The sequence below is a fragment of the Oncorhynchus kisutch genome, linkage group LG24 (assembly GCF_002021735.2).
Source record: "Oncorhynchus kisutch isolate 150728-3 linkage group LG24, Okis_V2, whole genome shotgun sequence".
NCBI classification, from domain to species: domain Eukaryota; kingdom Metazoa; phylum Chordata; class Actinopteri; order Salmoniformes; family Salmonidae; genus Oncorhynchus; species Oncorhynchus kisutch.
The window spans coordinates 34,057,684-34,077,721 of record NC_034197.2 but is presented as its reverse complement, the minus strand read 5'-3'; the positions used below and the strand labels follow the sequence as shown (position 1 = coordinate 34,077,721).

General features: G+C 44.1%; 1 protein-coding gene across 2 annotated transcripts in view; it reads right to left on the bottom strand.

Annotated features, from left to right (window-relative positions):
• Positions 1-11,598, bottom strand: part of kcnd3 (potassium voltage-gated channel, Shal-related subfamily, member 3) — a 236,896-nt gene extending 225,298 nt beyond the window's left edge. For both annotated transcript variants that reach the window (XM_031803975.1, XM_031803976.1), the window contains exons 1-2: positions 10,976-11,598; positions 8,520-9,729 (exon numbers count right to left, since the gene is read on the bottom strand). In XM_031803975.1, the coding sequence (XP_031659835.1) occupies positions 8,520-9,622 (1,103 nt within the window). In that variant the 5' untranslated portion in view covers positions 9,623-9,729; positions 10,976-11,598. The remainder of the gene's footprint in view (positions 1-8,519; positions 9,730-10,975) is intronic.
• Between the last annotated feature and the right edge of the window lie 8,440 nt (positions 11,599-20,038).

Below are 20,038 nucleotides of genomic sequence, written 5' to 3'. Positions count from 1 at the left end.
CGATTAGTGGGATAACTCTGCTTAGTAGGATGCCTCTGCTTAGTAGGATTACTCTGCTTAGTAGGATTACTCTGCTTAGTAGGATTACTCTGGTTAGTAGGATAACTCTGCTTGGTAGGATAACTCTACTTAGTAGGATTTCTCTGCTTGGTAGGATAACTCTGCATGGTAGGATAACTATGCATGGTGGGATAACTATGCATGGTGGGATAACTATGCATGGTGGGATAACTCTGCATGGTTGGATAACTCTGCATGGTGGGATAACTATGCATGGTAGGATAACTATGCATGGTGGGATAACTCTGCATGGTGGGATAACTCTGCATGGTGGGATAACTCTGCTTGGTAGGATAACTCTGCTTGGTAGGATAACTCTGCTTGGTAGGATAACTCTGCTTGGTAGGATAACTCTGCATGGTAGGATAACAGCAAATCCACTCTGTGACAGTGGCTACAGTACGACCCTGCTAACAGCATATCCTCAATGACAGAGTGTCAGCGTGAGTGACAGGGGATGACTGGCTGTCTTATGGGACGTTGCCAGGAGCTCCAAACCCAACCAATGAGTTACTGCTACCCTTTTATCACCTCTGTGGCTCTGTCTATGGCTCTCTGTCTGTGGCCTGTCTATGGCTCTCTGTCTGTGGCCTGTCTATGGCTCTCTGTCTGTGGCCTGTCTATGGCTCTCTGTCTGTGGCCTGTCTATGGCTCTCTGTCTATGGCTCTCTGTCTGTGGCCTGTCTATGGCTCTCTGTCTGTGGCCTGTCTATGGCTCTCTGTCTGTGAATTGTCGATGGTTCTCTCTCTGTGGCCTGTTTATGTCTCTGTCTAGTTGTCTGTGGCCTGTCTATGTCTCTGTCTATGGCATGTCTATGGCTACCTGTCTATGTGGCTCTGTCTATGGCTCTCTGTCTGTGGCCTGTCTATGGCTACCTGTCTATGTGGCTCTGTCTATGGCTTAGACAGGGTCTGTCGGTCTGTCTAGTGCTCTTGTCTACGGCTGTGAAGCCTCTCCCTCAGTCTGACTCACACACTGACTCAAACACACTCTCTCATACAACACATCATCATCTGGCCTAATGGGTGGCAGTGGCACTGCGACAGGCCCGTGTGTGTGTGTGTGTGTGTGTTAGGGTTATGCGATGTCAACCTTTGTCCTATCGTGATATTTACTCATAAAACGTTTACGTGTGTGTGTGGACAAAACATTATTTTATTTTTTTAATTGCATGGATGAATTGGACAAATCATGACGAAAGATAATGTTGCTGATAGCCTGGGGAGAGACTCATCTTTTCTAATACCCCTTTCTGGTGGTGCTTCAGCATGGAACAGGTGTGTGTACGTCTGTGTCTGTGTGGCCCGCACACGACGGAGCAAAGTGACGGTCAACCGATGACGAACGAGCTGCTGTCTTACTGTTGTGAGTTAGGATAAATCATTGGCTGGATAGAAGCAAAATCTACCATCTTCAGAACTGGATAATAATTGCTTCTGTCATAAAGATGTGATTGAGAATAGCCTATGGCTAGGCCTATAGGATCCGACTTGCATTTTTGTTCTTTTTGAAAGCGGCAACTTTAGGAAACTCCCTTCTTAGCCTATCTGAATATTTGGGATATAATCTACTGTTCATAACTGTTACTGTCTTAAAACTTTTCTGTTAGGTCCAGTAGGAGGATTGGCCATTTCCTTTTCAACCTAGCATGGAGGGATCATTTATTTTTTAATAAGCTCAAAAGCCCAGTACAGTCAAAAATGCGATTTCCTGTGTTTTATATATATTTCCACACTATGATATATCTCATTGTTGCCCAAAAAGGATTTGATATTGAGATAAAAACAGCTGCATTGGACCTTGAGTATCTCATATATGTATAATGTGTATACAGATGAAGTGGGAAGTTTACATACACTTAGGGTGGAGTCATTAAAACTCCTTTTTCAACAACTCCACACATTTCCTGTTAACAAACTATAGTTTTGGCAAGTCGATTTGGACATCTACTTTGTGCGTGACACAAGTCATTTTTCCAACAATTGTTTACAGACAGATTATTTCACTTATAATTCACTGTATCACAATTCCAGTGGGTCAGAAGTTTACATACACTAAGTTGACTGTGCCTTTAAACAGCTTGGAAAATTCCAGAAAATGATGTCATGGATAATAATTGCTTCAATTGCCTCTTCCTCCTTTATTAATAGTGTCTGTTCAATCTGTCATAATGATGTGATTGAGAATAGCCTATGGCTTCTGATAGGCTAATTGACATCATTTGAATCAATTAGAGGTGTACCTGTGGATGTATTTCAAGGCCTACCTTCAAACTCAGTGCCTCTTTGCTTGACATCATGGGAAATCAAAAGAAATCAGCCAAGACCTCAGAAAAGAAAATGTAGACCTCCACAAGTCTGGTTCATCCTTGGGAGCAATTTCCAAATGCCTGAAGTTACTACGTTCATCTGTATAAACAATGGCACGCAAGTATAAACACCATGGGACCACGCAGCCGTCATACCGCTCAGGAAGGCGTTCTGTCTCCTAGAGATTAACGTACTTTGGTGTGAAAAGTGCAAATCAATCCCAGAACAACAGCAAAGGACCTTGTGAAGATGCTGGAGGAAAGAGGTACAAAAGTGTCTATATCCACAGTAAAACGAGTCCTATATCAATATAACCTGAAAGGCCACTCAGCAAGGAAGCAGCCACTGCTCCAAAACCGCCATAAAAAAGCCAGACTACGGTTTGCAACTGCACATGGGGACAAAGATCCTACTTTTTGGAGAAATGTCCTCTGGTCTGATGAAACAAAAATGGAACTGTTTGGCTATAATGACCATCGTTATGTTTGGAGGAAAAGGGGGAGGCTTGCAAGCCCAAGAACACCATCCCAACCATGAAGCACAGGGGTGGCAGCATCATGTTTTGGGGGTGCTTTGCTGCAGGAGGGACTGGTGCACTTAACAAAATAGATGGCATCACGAGGAAGGGAAATGATGTGGATATAATGAAGCAACATCTCAAGAAATCAGGAAGTTAAAGATTTGTCGCAAAGGGATCTTCCAAATGGACAACGACCCCAAGCATACTTCCAAAGTTGTGGCAAAATGGCTTAAGAACAACAAAGTCAAGATATTGGAGTGGCCATCACTAAGCCCTGACCTCAATCCTATAGAAAATTTGTGGGCAGAACTGTAAAAGCGTGTGCGAGCAAGGAGGCCTACAAACCTGACTCAGTTACACCAGTTCTGTCAGGAGGAATGGGCTAAAATTCACCCAACTTATTGTGGGAAGCTTGTGGAAGGCTACCCAAAACATTTGACCCACATTAAACAATTTAAAGGCAAAGCTACCAAATACTAATTGAGTGTCTGTAAACTTCTGACCCACTGGGAATGTGATGAAATAAATAAAAGCTGAAATAAATCATTCTCTCTCCTATTATTCTGACATTTCACATTCTTAAAATAAAGTGGTGATCCTAACTGACCTAAGACAGGGGATTTTTACTAGGATTAAATGTCAGGAATTGTGAAAAACTGAGTTTAAATATATTTGGCTAAGGTGTATGTAAACCTCCGACTTCAACTGTATACAGTACCAGTCAAACGTTTGGACAGTCACTTTATTTTTACTATTTTCTACATTGTAGAATAATAGTGAGGACATTGAAACTGTGAAATAACACATATGGAATCATGTAGTAACCAAAAAAAATGTAACAAATCAAAATAGATTTTATACTTGAGATTCTTCAAAGTAGCCACCCTCTGCCTTGATGACAGCTTTGCACATGCTTGGCATTCTCTCAACCAACTTCACCTGGAATGCTTTCCAACAGTCTTGAAGGAGTTCCCACATCTACTGAGCACTTGTTGGCTGCTTTTCCTCCACTCTGCGGTCAAACTTATCCCAAGCCATCTCAATTGGGTTGAGGTCGGGTGATTCTGGAGGCTAGGTCATCTGATGCAGCACTCCATCCTTCTCCTTCTTGGTCAAATAGCCCTTACACAGCCTGCAGGTTTTGAGGTCGGGCGATTATGGAGGCCTAGTCTCTTGGCATTCTCTCAACCAGCTTCATGAGGTAGTCACCTGGAATGCATTTTAATTAACAGGAGGAATTTCTTTCCTTCTAATGCTTTTTAGCCAAACAGTTGTGTGTGCTGTGACAAGGTAGGGGTGGTATACAGAAGATAGCCCTATTTGGTGAAAGACCAAGTCCATATTATGACAAGAAAAGCTCAAATAAGCAAAGAGAAACGACAGTCCATCATTACTTTAAGACATGAATGTTAGTTAATCCGGAACATTTTAAGAACTTTGAAAGTCGCAAAAAGTCCTCATGAAACTAGCTTTCATGAGGACCGACACAGGAAAGGAAGACCCAGAATTACCTCTGCCTCAGAGGATACGTTCATTAGAGTTAACTGCACCTCAGATTGCAGCCCAAATAAATGCTTCAGAGTTCAAGTAACAGACACATCTCAACATCAACTGTTCAGAGGAGACTACGTGAATCAGGCCTGCTGCGAAACGCCATGCCATCTGGTTTGCGCTCAGTGCGACTGTCATTTGCTTTTCAACAGGACAATGACCAAAACACACATCCAGGCTGTGTAAAGGCTCTTTGACCAAGAAGGAGAGTGATGGTGCTGCATCAGATGACCTGGCCTACACAATCACCCATTGCATCAGCGACTGTTAATGACAAGTGGAGCCGCGACCATTAGCAACTGTTGGAGCAGCGACTGTTGGAGCAGCGACCGTTGGAGCAGCGACCGTTAGCAACTGTTGGAGCAGCGACTGTTGGAGCAGCGACCGTTGAAGCAGCGACCATTAGCAACTGTTGGAGCAGCGACCGTTGCATCAGCGACTGTTAATGACCAGTGGAGCAGCGCCCATTAGCAACTGTTGGAGCAGCGACTGTTGGAGCAGCGACCGTTGCATCAGCGACTGTTAATGACCAGTGGAGCAGCGACCATTAGCAACCGTTGGAGCAGCGACCGTTGGAGCAGCGACCGTTGGAGCAGCGACCGTTGGAGCAGCGACCGTTGGAGCAGCGACCGTTGGAGCAGCGACCGTTGGAGCAGCGACCGTTGGAGCAGCGACCATTAGCAACTGTTGGAGCAGCGACCATTAGCAACTGTTGGAGCAGCGACCATTAGCAACTGTTGGAGCAGCGACCATTAGCAACTGTTGGAGCAGCGACCATTGGAGCAGCGACTGTTGGAGCAGCGACCGTTGGAGCAGCGACTGTTAATGACCAGTGGAGCAGCGACCATTAGCAACTGTTGGAGCAGCGACCGTTGGAGCAGCGACCGTTGCATCAGCGACTGTTAATGACCAGTGGAGCAGCGACCATTAGCAACTGTTGGAGCAGCGACCATTGGAGCAGTGAGAGTCTGATGAGGAATGGGCTGTCTTAACGTAGTGAGTTAGGTCATACATCGTGGGCTGGATAGACGCAATCTATCTACCGTCTTCACAACTGGTCATTGATTTATTTGCCTCATAAAATAACATAAAATAAATAATATTGTTTATATTGCTGTGATTTAGAATAGCCTATGTCTAGGCAAGGCTAGTCTTTCATTCTTGTTATTTTTGAAAGCGGCAACTTTAGGACAATTTCTCAGGCTAGAATGTTTGGGAAATAAGATATACTACTGTTCATAATTTTACCTTTGTCTTAAAGCTTTTACAATAGGCCTAGTAGGAGGATTGGTTATTAGCCATTAGGTTTTCAAACTCGCATGGAGGGATTATCCCGACCTGGATGGATCATTTATTTCTTAATAAGCTTAAACTTGATTCAACTTGTCATTTGATTTTAGTATAGGCTTCAGATATTGTTTGTTCGCTCACATTAGTCCCCTGACAAATGTTTTAGGCTATTCAAAAAACGGATTGATATGGAACTCGGTTAGATTCATTGTTTGATCGGGAGAAAACCATGCATAAAATGACAAAATTACAGTGCATTCCGAAAGTACTCAGACCCCTTCACTTTTTCCAAAGTTTGTTACGTTACAGCCTTATTCTAAAATGAATTTCATCATTTTTTTCACCTCACCAATCTATACACAATACCCCATAATTACAAAGGAAAATCTGGCAAATTTATCAATAAAAAAAACAGAAATACCTTATTTAAATTCAATTGATTGGACATGATTTGCAAAGACACACATCTGTCTATATATGGTCCCACAGTTGACAGTGAATGTCAGAGCAAAAACCAAGCCATGAGGTCAAAGGAATTGTTTATAGAGCTCCGAGACAGGACTGTGTTGAGGCACAGATCTGGGGAAGGGTACCAAAAATGTTCTGCTGCATTTAAGGTCCCCAAGAACCCAGTGGCCTCCATCATTCTTAAATGGAAGAAGTTTGGAACCACCTAGACTCTTCCTAGAGCTGGCCTTTTTACTGAGGAGTGGCTTCCATCTGGACACTCTACCATAAAGACCTGATTTTAGTGGAGTGCTGCAGAGATTGTTGTCCTTCTGGAAGGTTCTCCCATCTCCACAGAGGAACTCTGGAGCTCTGTCAAAGTGACCACCAGGTTCTTGCTCACCGCCCTGACAAACTGAGCAATTGGGGGAGAAGGGCCTTGGTCAGGGTGGTGAGCAAGAACCTGGTGGTCACTTTGACAGAGCTCCAGAGTTCCTCTGTGGAGATGGGAGAACCTTCCAGAAGGACAACAATCTCAGCAGCACTCCACTAATCAGGTCTTTATGGTAGAGTGTCCAGATGGAAGCCACTCCTCAGTAAAAGGCACATGACAGCCTGCTTGGAGTTTGCCAAAAGGCACCTAAAGGACTCTCAGACCATCTGATGAAACCAAGATTGAACGCTTTGGACTGAATACCAAGCTTCACGTCTGGAGGAAACCAGGGACCGCTCATCACCCGTTAATACGGTAAAGCATAGTGGTGGCAGCATCATGCTGTAGGGATGTTTTTCAGTGGCAGGGATTGGGAGACTAGTCAGGATCGAGGGAAAGATGTACGGAGCAAAGCACAGCGAGATCCTTGATGAGAACCTGCTCCAGAGCCCTCAGGACCTCAGACTGGGGCAAATGGTCACCTTCCAACAGGACAAAGACTGTAAGCACACAGCCAAGACAACACAGGAGTGGCTTCGGAGCAAGTCTCTGAATGTCCTTGAGTGGCCCAGCCAGAGCCTGGAATTGAACCCGATCAAACATCCCTGGAGAGACCTGAAAATAGCTGTGCAGTGACGCTCCCCGTCCAACCTGACAGAGCTTGAGAGGATCTGCAGAGAAGAATGGGAGAAACTCCCCAAATACAGGTGTGCCAAGCTTGTAGCATCATACCCAAGAAGACTCAAGGCTGTAATTGCTGCCAAAGGTAATTCAACAAAGTACTGAGTAAAGGGTCTACTTAAGTAAATGTAATATTGCAGTTTTTCCATTTGAATACATTTGCAAACATTTCTAAAAACCTGTTTTTGCTTTGTCATTATGGGGTACTGTGTGTAGACTGATGAGGGGAAAAAACGATTTCATCAATTATAGAGTAAGGCTGTAACATAACAAAATATGGAAAAAGTGAAGGGGTCTGAATACTTTCTGATGCACTGTAGGCAATTTTTTTAACAGCTAGACACAAGATAGTTAACCAGTGTCCATAAAAAATAATAATAGGTTTAAGCTATAGCCCAAGGCCCATGCATCTGACAGAGAGAGCGAGAGATTAACAATATTTCCTGACTGGACATTTTGTGTTGATTTGGTGAAATGCTCCGCTCTGTCTGGCCTTACATTCCTCTCTTGCGTTTTGTATATAACATATTTATTGAAATAGGCTACAGCAAATAGGAATAGGCTTATTACTCAGAATGTCACTTGTGTACTGCCATGATGCGCAGTGCCAGTCAAGTGCACATCACGATGTCGTCACCATCAACGATGGCTGTCAATCATCATTGATAGACGATGCTATTGTAATATCACCCAACCCTACTGTACCTTTTCCACCTTTTCCATCCACTTCAATATCAGTCTCTCTCTCCTTCTATCTCTAATCTCTCTCTCCCCCCCCCTCTCTCTTTCTCTGATATCCTTCCTTCCTCTTTCCCTCACTCCTCCCCCCACTCTCTCCCCTCAGCAGTCCTCTGGGCTCTCTCCCACAGGTAGTGTGTAAAGAGCAGACAGTAGCGTTGGCAGAGGCATTACTGTAAAAGAACAGGACATCTCCACTGCCACTCTGCCCTAGTGTTCGATGAGGAGATACACAGAGGACAACATTTGGAACAGTATGACAGTGTGCCTTTGTGCCAATGTTCTGGATCCATCATGAGGTACAAGATTCCCCTGTACTCATGGCAGTTACAACCATGGCATGAACAGACAGGACGTATTACCCTGCCTGCTTTGTGTTGTCTAGGTGAAATCCATCCATCCATTTCCAGCACAGATAAAGAGTACACAGATAGATAAACAGACAACACGCACACGCACACGCACAAAAACAGATGCTTTTCCCCTTACCCAAGTGTCGTCATAGTAACGATGGTGTACCAGAATGAGGCTGGGATGCTGGTGAACTTGCTCGACGTGGAACCTTTCTCGGCGTAGAACATAACGGTAGCGAAGATGATAATGGCCATGGTGAGGGAGAAGAGGAGGAAGCCCAGCTCTGAGGCGCAGCTCTTCAGCGTGTACCCCAGGATGCGCAGCCCTTGAGAGTGACGGGAGAACTTGAAGATACGGAAGACCCGGAAGACCCGGAGCGTCACGAAGGCCCCGCTCACATCCTCGTTGTCTGTCATCACCAAGCCAATGTAGTAGGGCAAGATGGCCACCACGTCGATGATGCTCATCACGCTGCGCATGAAGCGGTAGCGGCTTGGCGCAGCAAACAGTCTCATGAGGTACTCTACTGTGAAGATGAGGACGCAGGCCGTGTCCATGCAGAAGAAGGCTACTGTGTAGCGATCGCCGCACGTCACCTCTTTGGTGTTAGGGGTGGCACCGCAAGGCACCGTCTCCACCACGTTGGTGAGGACTGAGATGGCGATGAAGAAGCCGGTGACATAGTAGAACACCAGGGCCATGGTGGAGGTGTGAGGGTTCTCGAAGGCCCTCCACATGGTCTCTCTGAACGTCATATTGGGAAGCTTGGCATCTTTCTTGTCCTCGTCATCGTCCATCAGTCTCTCTTGGTTCTCACGCCTACGGTCCTTGTACTCTTCGTAGCAGCAGTCTCCGATGATCTCAGGGATGATCCCGAAGAAGGACAGCTCTTCATCGTAGGACGTGATGCACTCGGAGCGAGGGTAATGCAGCTTGCCCGTGCGATAGAAGTTGAGAACAGCGCGGAACACATCCGCGTCTCGGTCAAAAAAGTACTCTTTGGTCTCCTCATTGTAGAAAAACTCTTTCTCTGAACTGCCCAGTAAGGTGTCGGGATATCTATCTAGCGTATTCCTCCATGTCTCAAATCGGCGTCCACTTACATTGAGGACGATGAGCTCGTCTGCGCGTTTGTTCTTCTCGGTGGGGGCGATGGGCATGGGCATGTTGGCCACTGGCATCCAGCCAATAGCAGCAGCGCGGGCGAAGGGCAGCCACGCCGCTACTCCCGACGCCATGGTGAGTCTGGCTTGGGGCGAGGACAGGGACAAGTCCACCAGCACCTTCACAACCAGCTTGGCTTCAGCTCACTCACCATCTGGAGAGAGGCAGGGGTGGGGGAAGACTGTGGGGGAGGGGTGAGAGAGAGGGGAAAGGTGGGAAAGGGAGACAGTGGGGGTTAGGGAAGACAGCAGGAAAGATGGGAGGGGGAGACAGAGGGGGAGAGGGGTGAGAGAGAGAGACAGTGGGGGAAAGGTGGGAGGGGAAGAGAGAGGGAGAGGTGGGAGAAGCAGGAGAGGCGGGAGAGGAGGATGATGGAGAGAGTAGTGAGTGTGTGTGAGAGAGAGAGAGAGAGAGAGAGAGAGAGAGAGAGAGAGAGAGAGAGAGAAATGGATGCATTATGATTAAAAAACAACATTGTTTTTAAAATGTAAATGAACAAGGTAGTGTCAAGGTGAAATAGTAGGGTAGTATAAATGTAAAACATAGAAAATATGCATACCAACTTGATTATACTAAAATACAATTCCATGTAATAGACACCAACTAGCTGGAAAGAGTACATTACTTCCAATAGGAATAACCCTACAGTATATTAATCTGATCATGATACGTGTAATTTAAGCCTAGGGCATATTGCAATATCCTTTAAAGATCCATTCCCCATAATTACTCTGATGTAATATAAGAAATGGAAATAGCATGTACTTTTTCCCTCTATTGGGTTACAGGGTTTGCTCTTCTGTGCATGATACAAATATAATAGGCAGATAGGATTGTTCAGGATCTTCTTGCTCGCTCTTTCCAAGTCATGGGAGGTTTCACATTCATAACAAATCATATTTTCTCCTTCACAGCTTGGCAGACCTAGACATAGCCTACAGATTTTTTTTTTTAAACAGTGCGTAGTTCTAATTCAATGGCCTAAATTCTAGTAGAACCCGTTGTTAAAGACGGCTCCGAGGTGCAGCCCGCGGACTGGCAGTCAAGTTGTTCAGTACCTGTTGAGTCAAAACTAACAGAACATTTCCAAAGGGTGTGCGACCCATTGTTTCCTTTGGAGGAATAGCCAGTGGCTAAATAAATGGATACCTTGTCATCTCTAATTTAGGTTCTACTGACATTGTTGTATTTGCCCCTCAATTTTTCAGTTTGAAAAAAATGTATCCATCTATATAGACAAACATAACCAAGCCCTATAAAATGGCCTACGACTTTGTCAGTTCTCTCAAAATCGAGAGCTTTTACAGTCATTTGGCTGCATTAGTGTTATGAGAATACAGATGCTGCCTTGCTGAAGCAAACTAAACCAATTCTTACATAAACATCAATCATTTAGGTTTCTGTTCATGGTAATACAATGCACTTACCCATGCACATTTCTGCATCCACAAAAATAAGAGCTTTTCCTGGGGCTAACTACTTGTAGAGCAGCTGTTGTGCCGTAGGTTGATTACCTTTTAGAATGCCCCTCCGAATCCACATATGAAGTTGAAATAAAAGGAGAATAACATAGCAGGATGCGATTTGGCAAGAATTGTAAGCGAAAGCACTGGAGTTTAAAACAACTGTCCAACGTTTTTCATTCAGTTTCCATTGCGAGAAAGAGGGGATAATCCCACTACTCCGACGCAAGGCTTTCGCTCCACCGCCTCTGCTGTGGGAAGCGGTAAACTACACTGAGGATCGCTCTCCTTCTAGCACATTTTAGAGTGCTGGACAGGGGTAGGATTATCTTTCTCCGTTATCTCACTCTAATAAACGCCCCATATCTGCTTCTCTCTCTCTCGGTCTTGCTTCATCTCTCTTGCTTTCTCTCTCTCTCTCTCTCTTTCTCCGTCACTCCTTCTATTTATTTCCCCGACTGCTCGTTCTAGCGGTTAAATTGTCGGTTTGCCTCCGTGTGCAGCCGAGGACAGCGGGAAGAGAGAAACGCTTCGCAGCAGTGTCCGCTTTTTACTAAAAGCGCGGCAGGAAACCAATAGCCTTGGGACTCAGAACGAGGCATCAAGAAGGACAAGGTTAACAATTTCACGGATGAAAAAGAGAACATTTAAATGATTTGATCTTCATCCTCTTCCACTTGTTTCGTTTTTCAAATGGGCTCTGGTTGTATCACTCTTTTTGTTTTTATTTCCACCTATCAGAAGGCTATAGATGAGGGAATACTATAGGCTAGGCTACTGAAATCAAGTCAAGTCTCACACTATGGGTTTTGTAATAATTGCCTTTCTTCCAATGACGCAGTGAACTGTTAAACAAGACAAATATATGGAAGTACCAAGGGAACATTTGAAACATAAATAAATGCCTGGACCTCATTACACCTGCTAATACAAAGCCGTTAATCAGCTATTTTCAGGGGCATATTCTCTCCTCTCAGAATAACAATCATAGGTTAGACATATAGAGCAGGCACGTGCACAGGTAGCCCTCTACATGCCCCTTTGCCCATCGTCTCTAAAGGGTTCCGAATTCTTGTTCAGAACCCACTGCCTGCTATTCTTCGTGAAGTTCACCCCCCCCCCCCCCCCCCCCCCCCCCCCCCCCACCCCGTCCGTTGGTTGCACCTGTTGATCTGCCCTATATGGAGCTCGGTTGTGCATGTTTACCAGTCTCCACTGTACAGAGATTGCGCGCGCCCGGTATCCAAACATGCAGGTCGAGTGTGTGGAGCTAGCTATCCAGTTTAAATATCAACAGTACTGCCACAGCAGCATAACGTTTGATTAACACTTGATTTAGCCTACATAATAATCACTATTTGGTCTGGTTCCTGCATTGTGAGGCACTATTTGTCAACAAATTAGGGTGTTTTGGTTTGACTCACATGAACATGGATTCTAAAGCTACGCGGGATACACATGAAAGTGATATTTGAGAACGTAAATGTACACACGTTGTGTTTTCAGGTTGTGAGTGTGTGATATGGGTGTTATAGAAAAGTTTACTTCAACATTTATAAAGAAAAATGTTTATAAACAATAGCCATATGTTGATACGGCCATGTTGATTTGAGCCATGCTGTTGGAAAACTACTAGTGTCCGACCTTCGGCTCTCGCTGATGCCTTCCCGGACTTCACTCGCTGACTCGTCTACAGTCGGCTTCGTTAGGTTTACCGCTCGGACACACCCATAGATAGGAGCAGCTGCATCAGTGATCATCCGACCCAACTCCATCCCTTCTTCGGTAGGGAGTTGTACATGTGTGTCAGGACAGCAGCAACACAGGTCGTCTAGACTCTAGCTAACCATCATATACTAAAATACCCACAAAAGGCACTAGCCAGCCAGCCAGCCATATATCATGAGTTAGGAGATTATGAATATAATATTATGAAATTATTATTTGATAGAGCATTGAAGATAAATCACAATCAGTTAAATAAATTGAGTTACCTAACTAGCAGATTTAAGCCCTGACAATAGAGATTACATTTAGTCATTTAGAAAACAACTGACGTACAGCAGGCACATTCAACTGAGGAAGGAGAAACACATATTACGATAATCACATGTAAAACTGTCTACAGTAAGTGTAGTCTATAAGAATTCCAGCGCTAGAGCAGAACTAGAGAACAGTACTCCCAGGTCCTGCAATGCAGTCTGTTGTTTACGTTCCCGTCGCAGAGAGTGGGATTCACTGGTATCTGCTCTGTGTCTTCCATCCTCCAGTTTATTCATGAAACTAAAGGTTCCAAAACAAAGAGGTTCAATGGAAAACCTCTCACAGCAATCACAGTCAGGCCCCCCTGACATTGAACAGGACTCTTACACAACATACACACACATACGCACCGGCGCACACACACACACACACAAATGCATGCACTCACGTATGTATGCACACGTGTTTGCATGCACGCAAACACACATGTACTGTAAAGTGCTGTATAAAAACATAGTTAAAGCCCAAAAGCCTTGATCTTGTTATCGAAACATTATCCTGAAAGATATCAGTAAACACTTGGACTGGACTATCTCTCTACTATCTCTTGACCTGAAGAAAGCAGGACAACGGGTTGCAGTGCTATTTCCATAGATGTCCTGTTGATATCATTCAGTTCCCAGCAGTAGATGAGTCACCCATGTCTGAACTGTGTTCAGTATGGTAATGTGGTGCTGTGCTCAGTATGGTAATGTGGTGCTGTGCTCAGTATGGTAATGTGGTGCTGGGCTCAGTATGGTAATGTGGTGCTGTGCTCAGTATGGTAATGTGGTGCTGGGCTCAGTAAGGTAATGTGGTGCTGGGCTCAGTAAGGTAATGTGATGCTGGGCTCAGTATGGTAATGTGGTGCTGTGCTCAGTATGGTAATGTTATGCTGTGCTTAGGGAGCGTAACTGTCTGTGTACCCACACATCCCTGCTCCACTGTGTAATATACACCCCTAATTAAACCATCAGGGACCTTCTCCCCCCCATCTCCCCTCCCTTCACTGCCTAGTCCACTGGAATACCAATAGGGTTAGACAGGGGACTGTACACACATGCACACACGCACATACACACACGCACACACACACACGCACACATGCACATACACAAGTACGGAATACATAGCACACTCACTCACACACACACACACACACACACACACACACACACACTCATACACACACACACTTACACATACACACACACACACACACACACACACAAGTACGGAATACATAGCACACACACACATACAGCACAGGGCCGTAGCCAGGGTCTGAGTGTTAAGAAAGTTTAAGCTCATTTACTGCATTTCTATACAATTTAAAAACTCTAAAATGCCAATTGCAGAACAGCAAAAAAAAGCATAAATGACCCCAGCCATCATCACATTGGTTGCTGTAGCTTCTTTCCCCTCAGTCCATCTACAAACACATAGGCTATTAACCATACCATTAACCGTTACACATCAACTCACATTAATTCAGCACTGGGATTAAAACTATCATTTAATACGTACAGAGAGATCTGTTAGCAGAAAACAATATGTTCATAACAGACGTTAAAGAAGTTTGCTTTACAGATTTTTTTGTTGCAGTTTTACAAGACATTTTCTACAGTTCTACACATTTTGTCATGGGTTGGGGGACAAAATGTAGCTGTTTTAAAGCACATTTCTTGCTTTTTTTTTGCACATTTTGTCTTGGGGTGAGGAGAAATTGTAGTAGTTTTATAGCACATTTCGTGCTCTTTCTGCAATTCTTCACATTTTGTCATAACTTATGCCATCTTAATATGATATCTGAGTGATAGTGACTAACAAAATAAAAGTGGGCCCCTGGGCACGTGCCCTGTGTGTCTGGTCGGTAATTCGACCATGATTACTACACGTTTAGATAGCTGGCTCAACTAACTAGACTAATTTACCAAATCTAAAAATGTTAACTGACATGGGCTAATTGAGTGGCTGTCAGTGAGTGACCTATAACAAGTAAAACTGCTGATGCAAAACCAAGTTTCAAAATGTCACCTTGTGGATTCTACTATTCTAACTCTCAACAGTAAGTTGAGACCCAGACTGAACCCCCCCCCCCCCCCCATTATTATTATAAATTACCGAGGTCCAGACCTCAGTGTCCTCATATGTAGCTACGGCCACACACACACACACACACACACACACACACACACACACACACACACACACACACACACACACACACACACACACACACACACACACACACACACACACACACACACACACACACACACACAGACAGACAGAGACAGACACACAGACAGAGACAGACACACACACACACACACACAGACAGACACACACATGCCCATAATATAAACAGTATGGATGAATTGGCCTTTTCTACTAATAATATATTCAGATTCAGCCTGTACCTCTCCAAATGTCACAGAGACACAAGATAGTTTTGGCTTAACTTTCCACCGTCGATAGATCTCCATCTCTCTCCCATGACAGTAGTATGACCTTGAGCAGGTAGGATATCAAGGACATTTGTCAAGGACAGTTTTCCTCAGACACAATGAACATGTGAACAGGAGTGCTTAACCAAACCTCTTTTCATGGGAGGACCAAGGGGAAAGCAAAGCAGTGAAGAAGGAGAGATAACCAAGAGCACAGTTGGATAGAATACAGTTGCATATATATATATATATATATAGAATACACTTACATATACATATCTATATATATATATAAGTGTATTCTATCCTTGCAGCCAGCAGCACTCAAAGTCTTTTCTCTGAGATGAAAGATAAGGTTTTCCTAGCTCTCGCCATATATATATATATATATATATATATATATACATACTGTATGCCATATCCATATACTGTATCATGGGGCAGCAGGTAGCCTAGTGGTTAGAGCGTTTGGCCAGTAACCGGAAGGTTGCTGGATCGTACTCCCCGAGCTGACGAGGTAAACATCTCTCATTCTGCCCCGGGCGCCGTGGATGTTGATTAAGGCAGCCCCCTGCACCTTTCTGATTCAGAGGGGTTGGGTTAAATGCGGAAGACACATTTCAGTTGAATACATTCAGTTGGACAACTGACTAGCTATCCATATATGACAGCTAGTCTACAGAATAATACATGAATCCTCTGGCAAGTCTTGAGATCCTGCATGCAGAACATCTTGTCAGCATTAATTGTACAGTAAACATCAGGTATCACAGTGGACAGCTATCTGATTCTGTTGACCATACATGGGATAATCTAGGCAGTGGTGTCCCTACAGCCTGGAGTTGTGTGTAAGTGTGTTCTGTCCTTGCAGCACTCAACCTCTTTTCTCTGAGATGGGAGATAATGTTTTCCTAGCTCTTGCCAACACAGAAGAAGCCTAATGCTGTGATCTGATAAGCACACAGCCCTGATGGAAGTGTTGAGGTAAAGGTGACAAGGAGATGCCCCCAATCTATCACACTTAGAGGTGTGACCTTGCCATCAGTTGTGTCACACTGCTTCAAGGCAGGCACAGGGACACACGTGGACACACATGCAGATAAACTCACAGACATTGGGCCAGTGATGCACACAGACTAACAGGCCCATACACACCTTCTACATTCTGTCCTATGCATTTTTCCCACAACTCAACAACAACTTGCAGACCTTTTGTTTTTACATTTTTCCCTGTGTGTTTGTGTCTGTTTGTTTGCTTTCAATTATTAATTAAGTCACTTACCCATTTAGTCTGTCTAATCCCCATCAGGTATCTGAAGTCTTCCTTTGGGGATTTAGACTGGCGGTGCTCGAGTTTATCCCCACTGTTCCGTACAGAGACTTGGCACTGGCTCTGTCTGCTACTCAGCGCAGCTCAGGGAGCCAGCCAGCCAGCCACTGGCACAGGGGGGTAATGGATGAGCCAGGCCCCCCTTCCTGGCCCCAGTCCAGCTCACTAAGAGGCTAAGACAGCGCATCCCAGATTTCTCCAAATGTCACACTTTGTCTGCCCCTAACCGAGCCCTAAATTGACTTCACTCTCACCTGGGAGCTGAGAAAAGAGGCGCCATAACAGCAGGTTACTCATCCTCGCCATATCCAATGATGATAATAGTAGGCCTAGGAATGGCTATTTTGTTTGTGTAGAACTCTTTCAAATACATATAAATCTCAAGGCAGATCGTATAAATGCTAAATAAGTATTACCCCTTTGTCTTAATAAGGGCATGAATTTTGACTTCAATAAGGACCAACCACGCAGACAACCTGTAGTGTAAGTTCAAATGTAATTGTATTCAACATTCTAGCTTGTAGAGGACCTGGGAGGAACATTACATTCAAACACTGTAATGTGCCAGACATTGGTGGATCTAGAACTTCACCCGTCTGGTCCCCAGGCAAGGGTCTACCAGACTCTGGGAAGGGAACACGGGAGGACAGTGGAAGTTGATAAAAGTAAAACCAAAGTGTTTCTCTTTCATCAGAGTTACAGATGAATAACAGAATGACGATGTTATACATTTAAAATGGCCTCCTATAGGCTCAGGAGCCAATTACAATGGGAATACCAAACAAAACATGATGTGATTGGTTAAATGTAGACGGTCAATGTTAGTAAGAATTTGTTCTTAACTGACTTGCCTAGTTAAATAAAGGTTAAATAAATAAATCATCATCCCAGCTTTCTTCTTAGGCCACCAGACTAACTTTAAGCATCAGCTGTCAGAGCAGCTTACAGATCATTGTACCTGCCCATCTGTAAATAGTCCACCCAACTACCTCATCCCCAAATTGTTATTTATGTAATTGTGTTGCTCCTTTGTACCCCAGTATCTCTGTGTTAACAACCATCCAGGCAAGCTTCAATGCCATACAACTCTCCTTCCGTGGCCTCCAATTGCTCTTAAATACAAGTAAAACTAAATGCATGCTCTTCAACCGATCGCTACCTGCACCTACCCTCCTGTCCAACATCACTACTCTGGACGGCTCTGACTTAGAATACGTGGACAACTACAAATACTTAGGTGTCTGGTTAGACTGTAAACTCTCCTTCCAGACCCATATCAAACATCTCCAATCCAAAGTTAAATCTAGAATTGGCTTCCTATTTCGCAATAAAGCATCCTTCACTCATGCTGCCAAACATACCCCTGTAAAACTGACCATCCTACCAATCCTCGACTTTGGCGATGTCATTTACAAAATAGCCTCCAATACCCTACTCAACAAATTGGATGCAGTCTATCACAGTGCAATCCATTTTGTCACCAAAGCCCCATATACTACCCACCATTGCGACCTGTACGCTCTCGTTGGCTGGCCCTCGCTTCATACTCGTCGCCAAACCCACTGGCTCCATGTCATCTACAAGACCCTGCTAGGTAAAGTCCCCCCTTATCTCAGCTCGCTGGTCACCATAGCATCTCCCACCTGTAGCACACGCTCCAGCAGGTATATCTCTCTAGTCACCCCCAAAACCAATTCTTTCTTTGGCCGCCTCTCCTTCCAGTTCTCTGCTGCCAATGACTGGAACGAACTACAAAAATCTCTGAAACTGGAAACACTTATCTCCCTCACTAGCTTTAAGCACCAACTGTCAGAGCAGCTCACAGATTACTGCACCTGTACATAGCCCACCTATAATTTAGCCCAAACAACTACCTCTTTCCCAACTGTATTTAATTTTTATTTATTTATTTATTTTGCTCCTTTGCACCCCATTATTTTTATTTCTACTTTGCACATTCTTCCATTGCAAAACTACCATTCCAGTGTTTTACTTGCTATATTGTATTTACTTTGCCACCATGGCCTTTTTTGCCTTTACCTCCCTTCTCACCTCATTTGCTCACATTGTATATAGACTTGTTTATACTGTATTATTGACTGTATGTTTGTTTTACTCCATGTGTAACTCTGTGTCGTTGTATCTGTCGAACTGCTTTGCTTTATCTTGGCCAGGTCGCAATTGTAAATGAGAACTTGTTCTCAACTTGCCTACCTGGTTAAATAAAGGTAAAATAAAATAAAATAAATAAATAAATAAACATTAATCTTCTGCACATCTATCACTCCAGTGTTTAATTGCTTAATTGCAATTATTTTGCCACTGTGGCCTATTTATTACCTTACCTCCCTAATCTTACTTAATTTGCACACACTGTATATAGACTTTTCTATTGTGTTATTGATTGTACGTTTGTTTAGTCCATGTGTAACTCTGTGCTGTTGTTTGTGTCACACTGCTTTGCTTTATCTTGGCCAGGTCGCAGTTGTAAATGAGAACTTGTTCTCAACTAGCCTACCTGGTGAAATGAAAAAATAAAACAGGCAGGACAACAGGAGGTGCAAGAAGCTCATTTCCCCTCCAGTACTGCCTGCCTGTTGGCTACTGACTCTCGCGGAGGAGGAAGAAGCAGGAAGGCAATAACAGATATCTTGACCTTCCTGCTAAACACACAGGAACCCTCCTGAACTAGCAGTTACACAACCTTCAGAACAGTGGAGGCTGATGGGAGGAGATATAGGAGGATGTATCAGTGTAATGGCTGGAATGGAATAAATGGAATGGTACCAAAGAGCTCCTGAGTGGCGCAGTGGTCTAAGGCACTGCATCTCAGCGCAAGATGTGTCACTATAGTACCTGGTTCAAATCCAGGCTGTATCACATCTGGCTGTGATTGGGAGTACCATAGAGTGGTACACAATTGGACCAGTGTTGTCTGGAGTAGGCTGTCAATGAAAATAAGAATTTGCCTAGTAAAACATATGGGAACCACATTTGACTCTGTTCCATTTATTCCACTCCAGCCACAAGCCTGATCTGCTTCAGTGGAATTAGGGAGGGTGAGTCACTTCTGTGTGTCAATAAAACTGCTGTATACTAACCACAAATGGACTGCTGTCATTAAGGTACCTCTCCCTGAATCCTACAGTGTGATTATAGGACCAAGTAGCAATCTATATGTCACAACATGTACACCTACAGTTAACAGATGCTCTATTCCTAAAA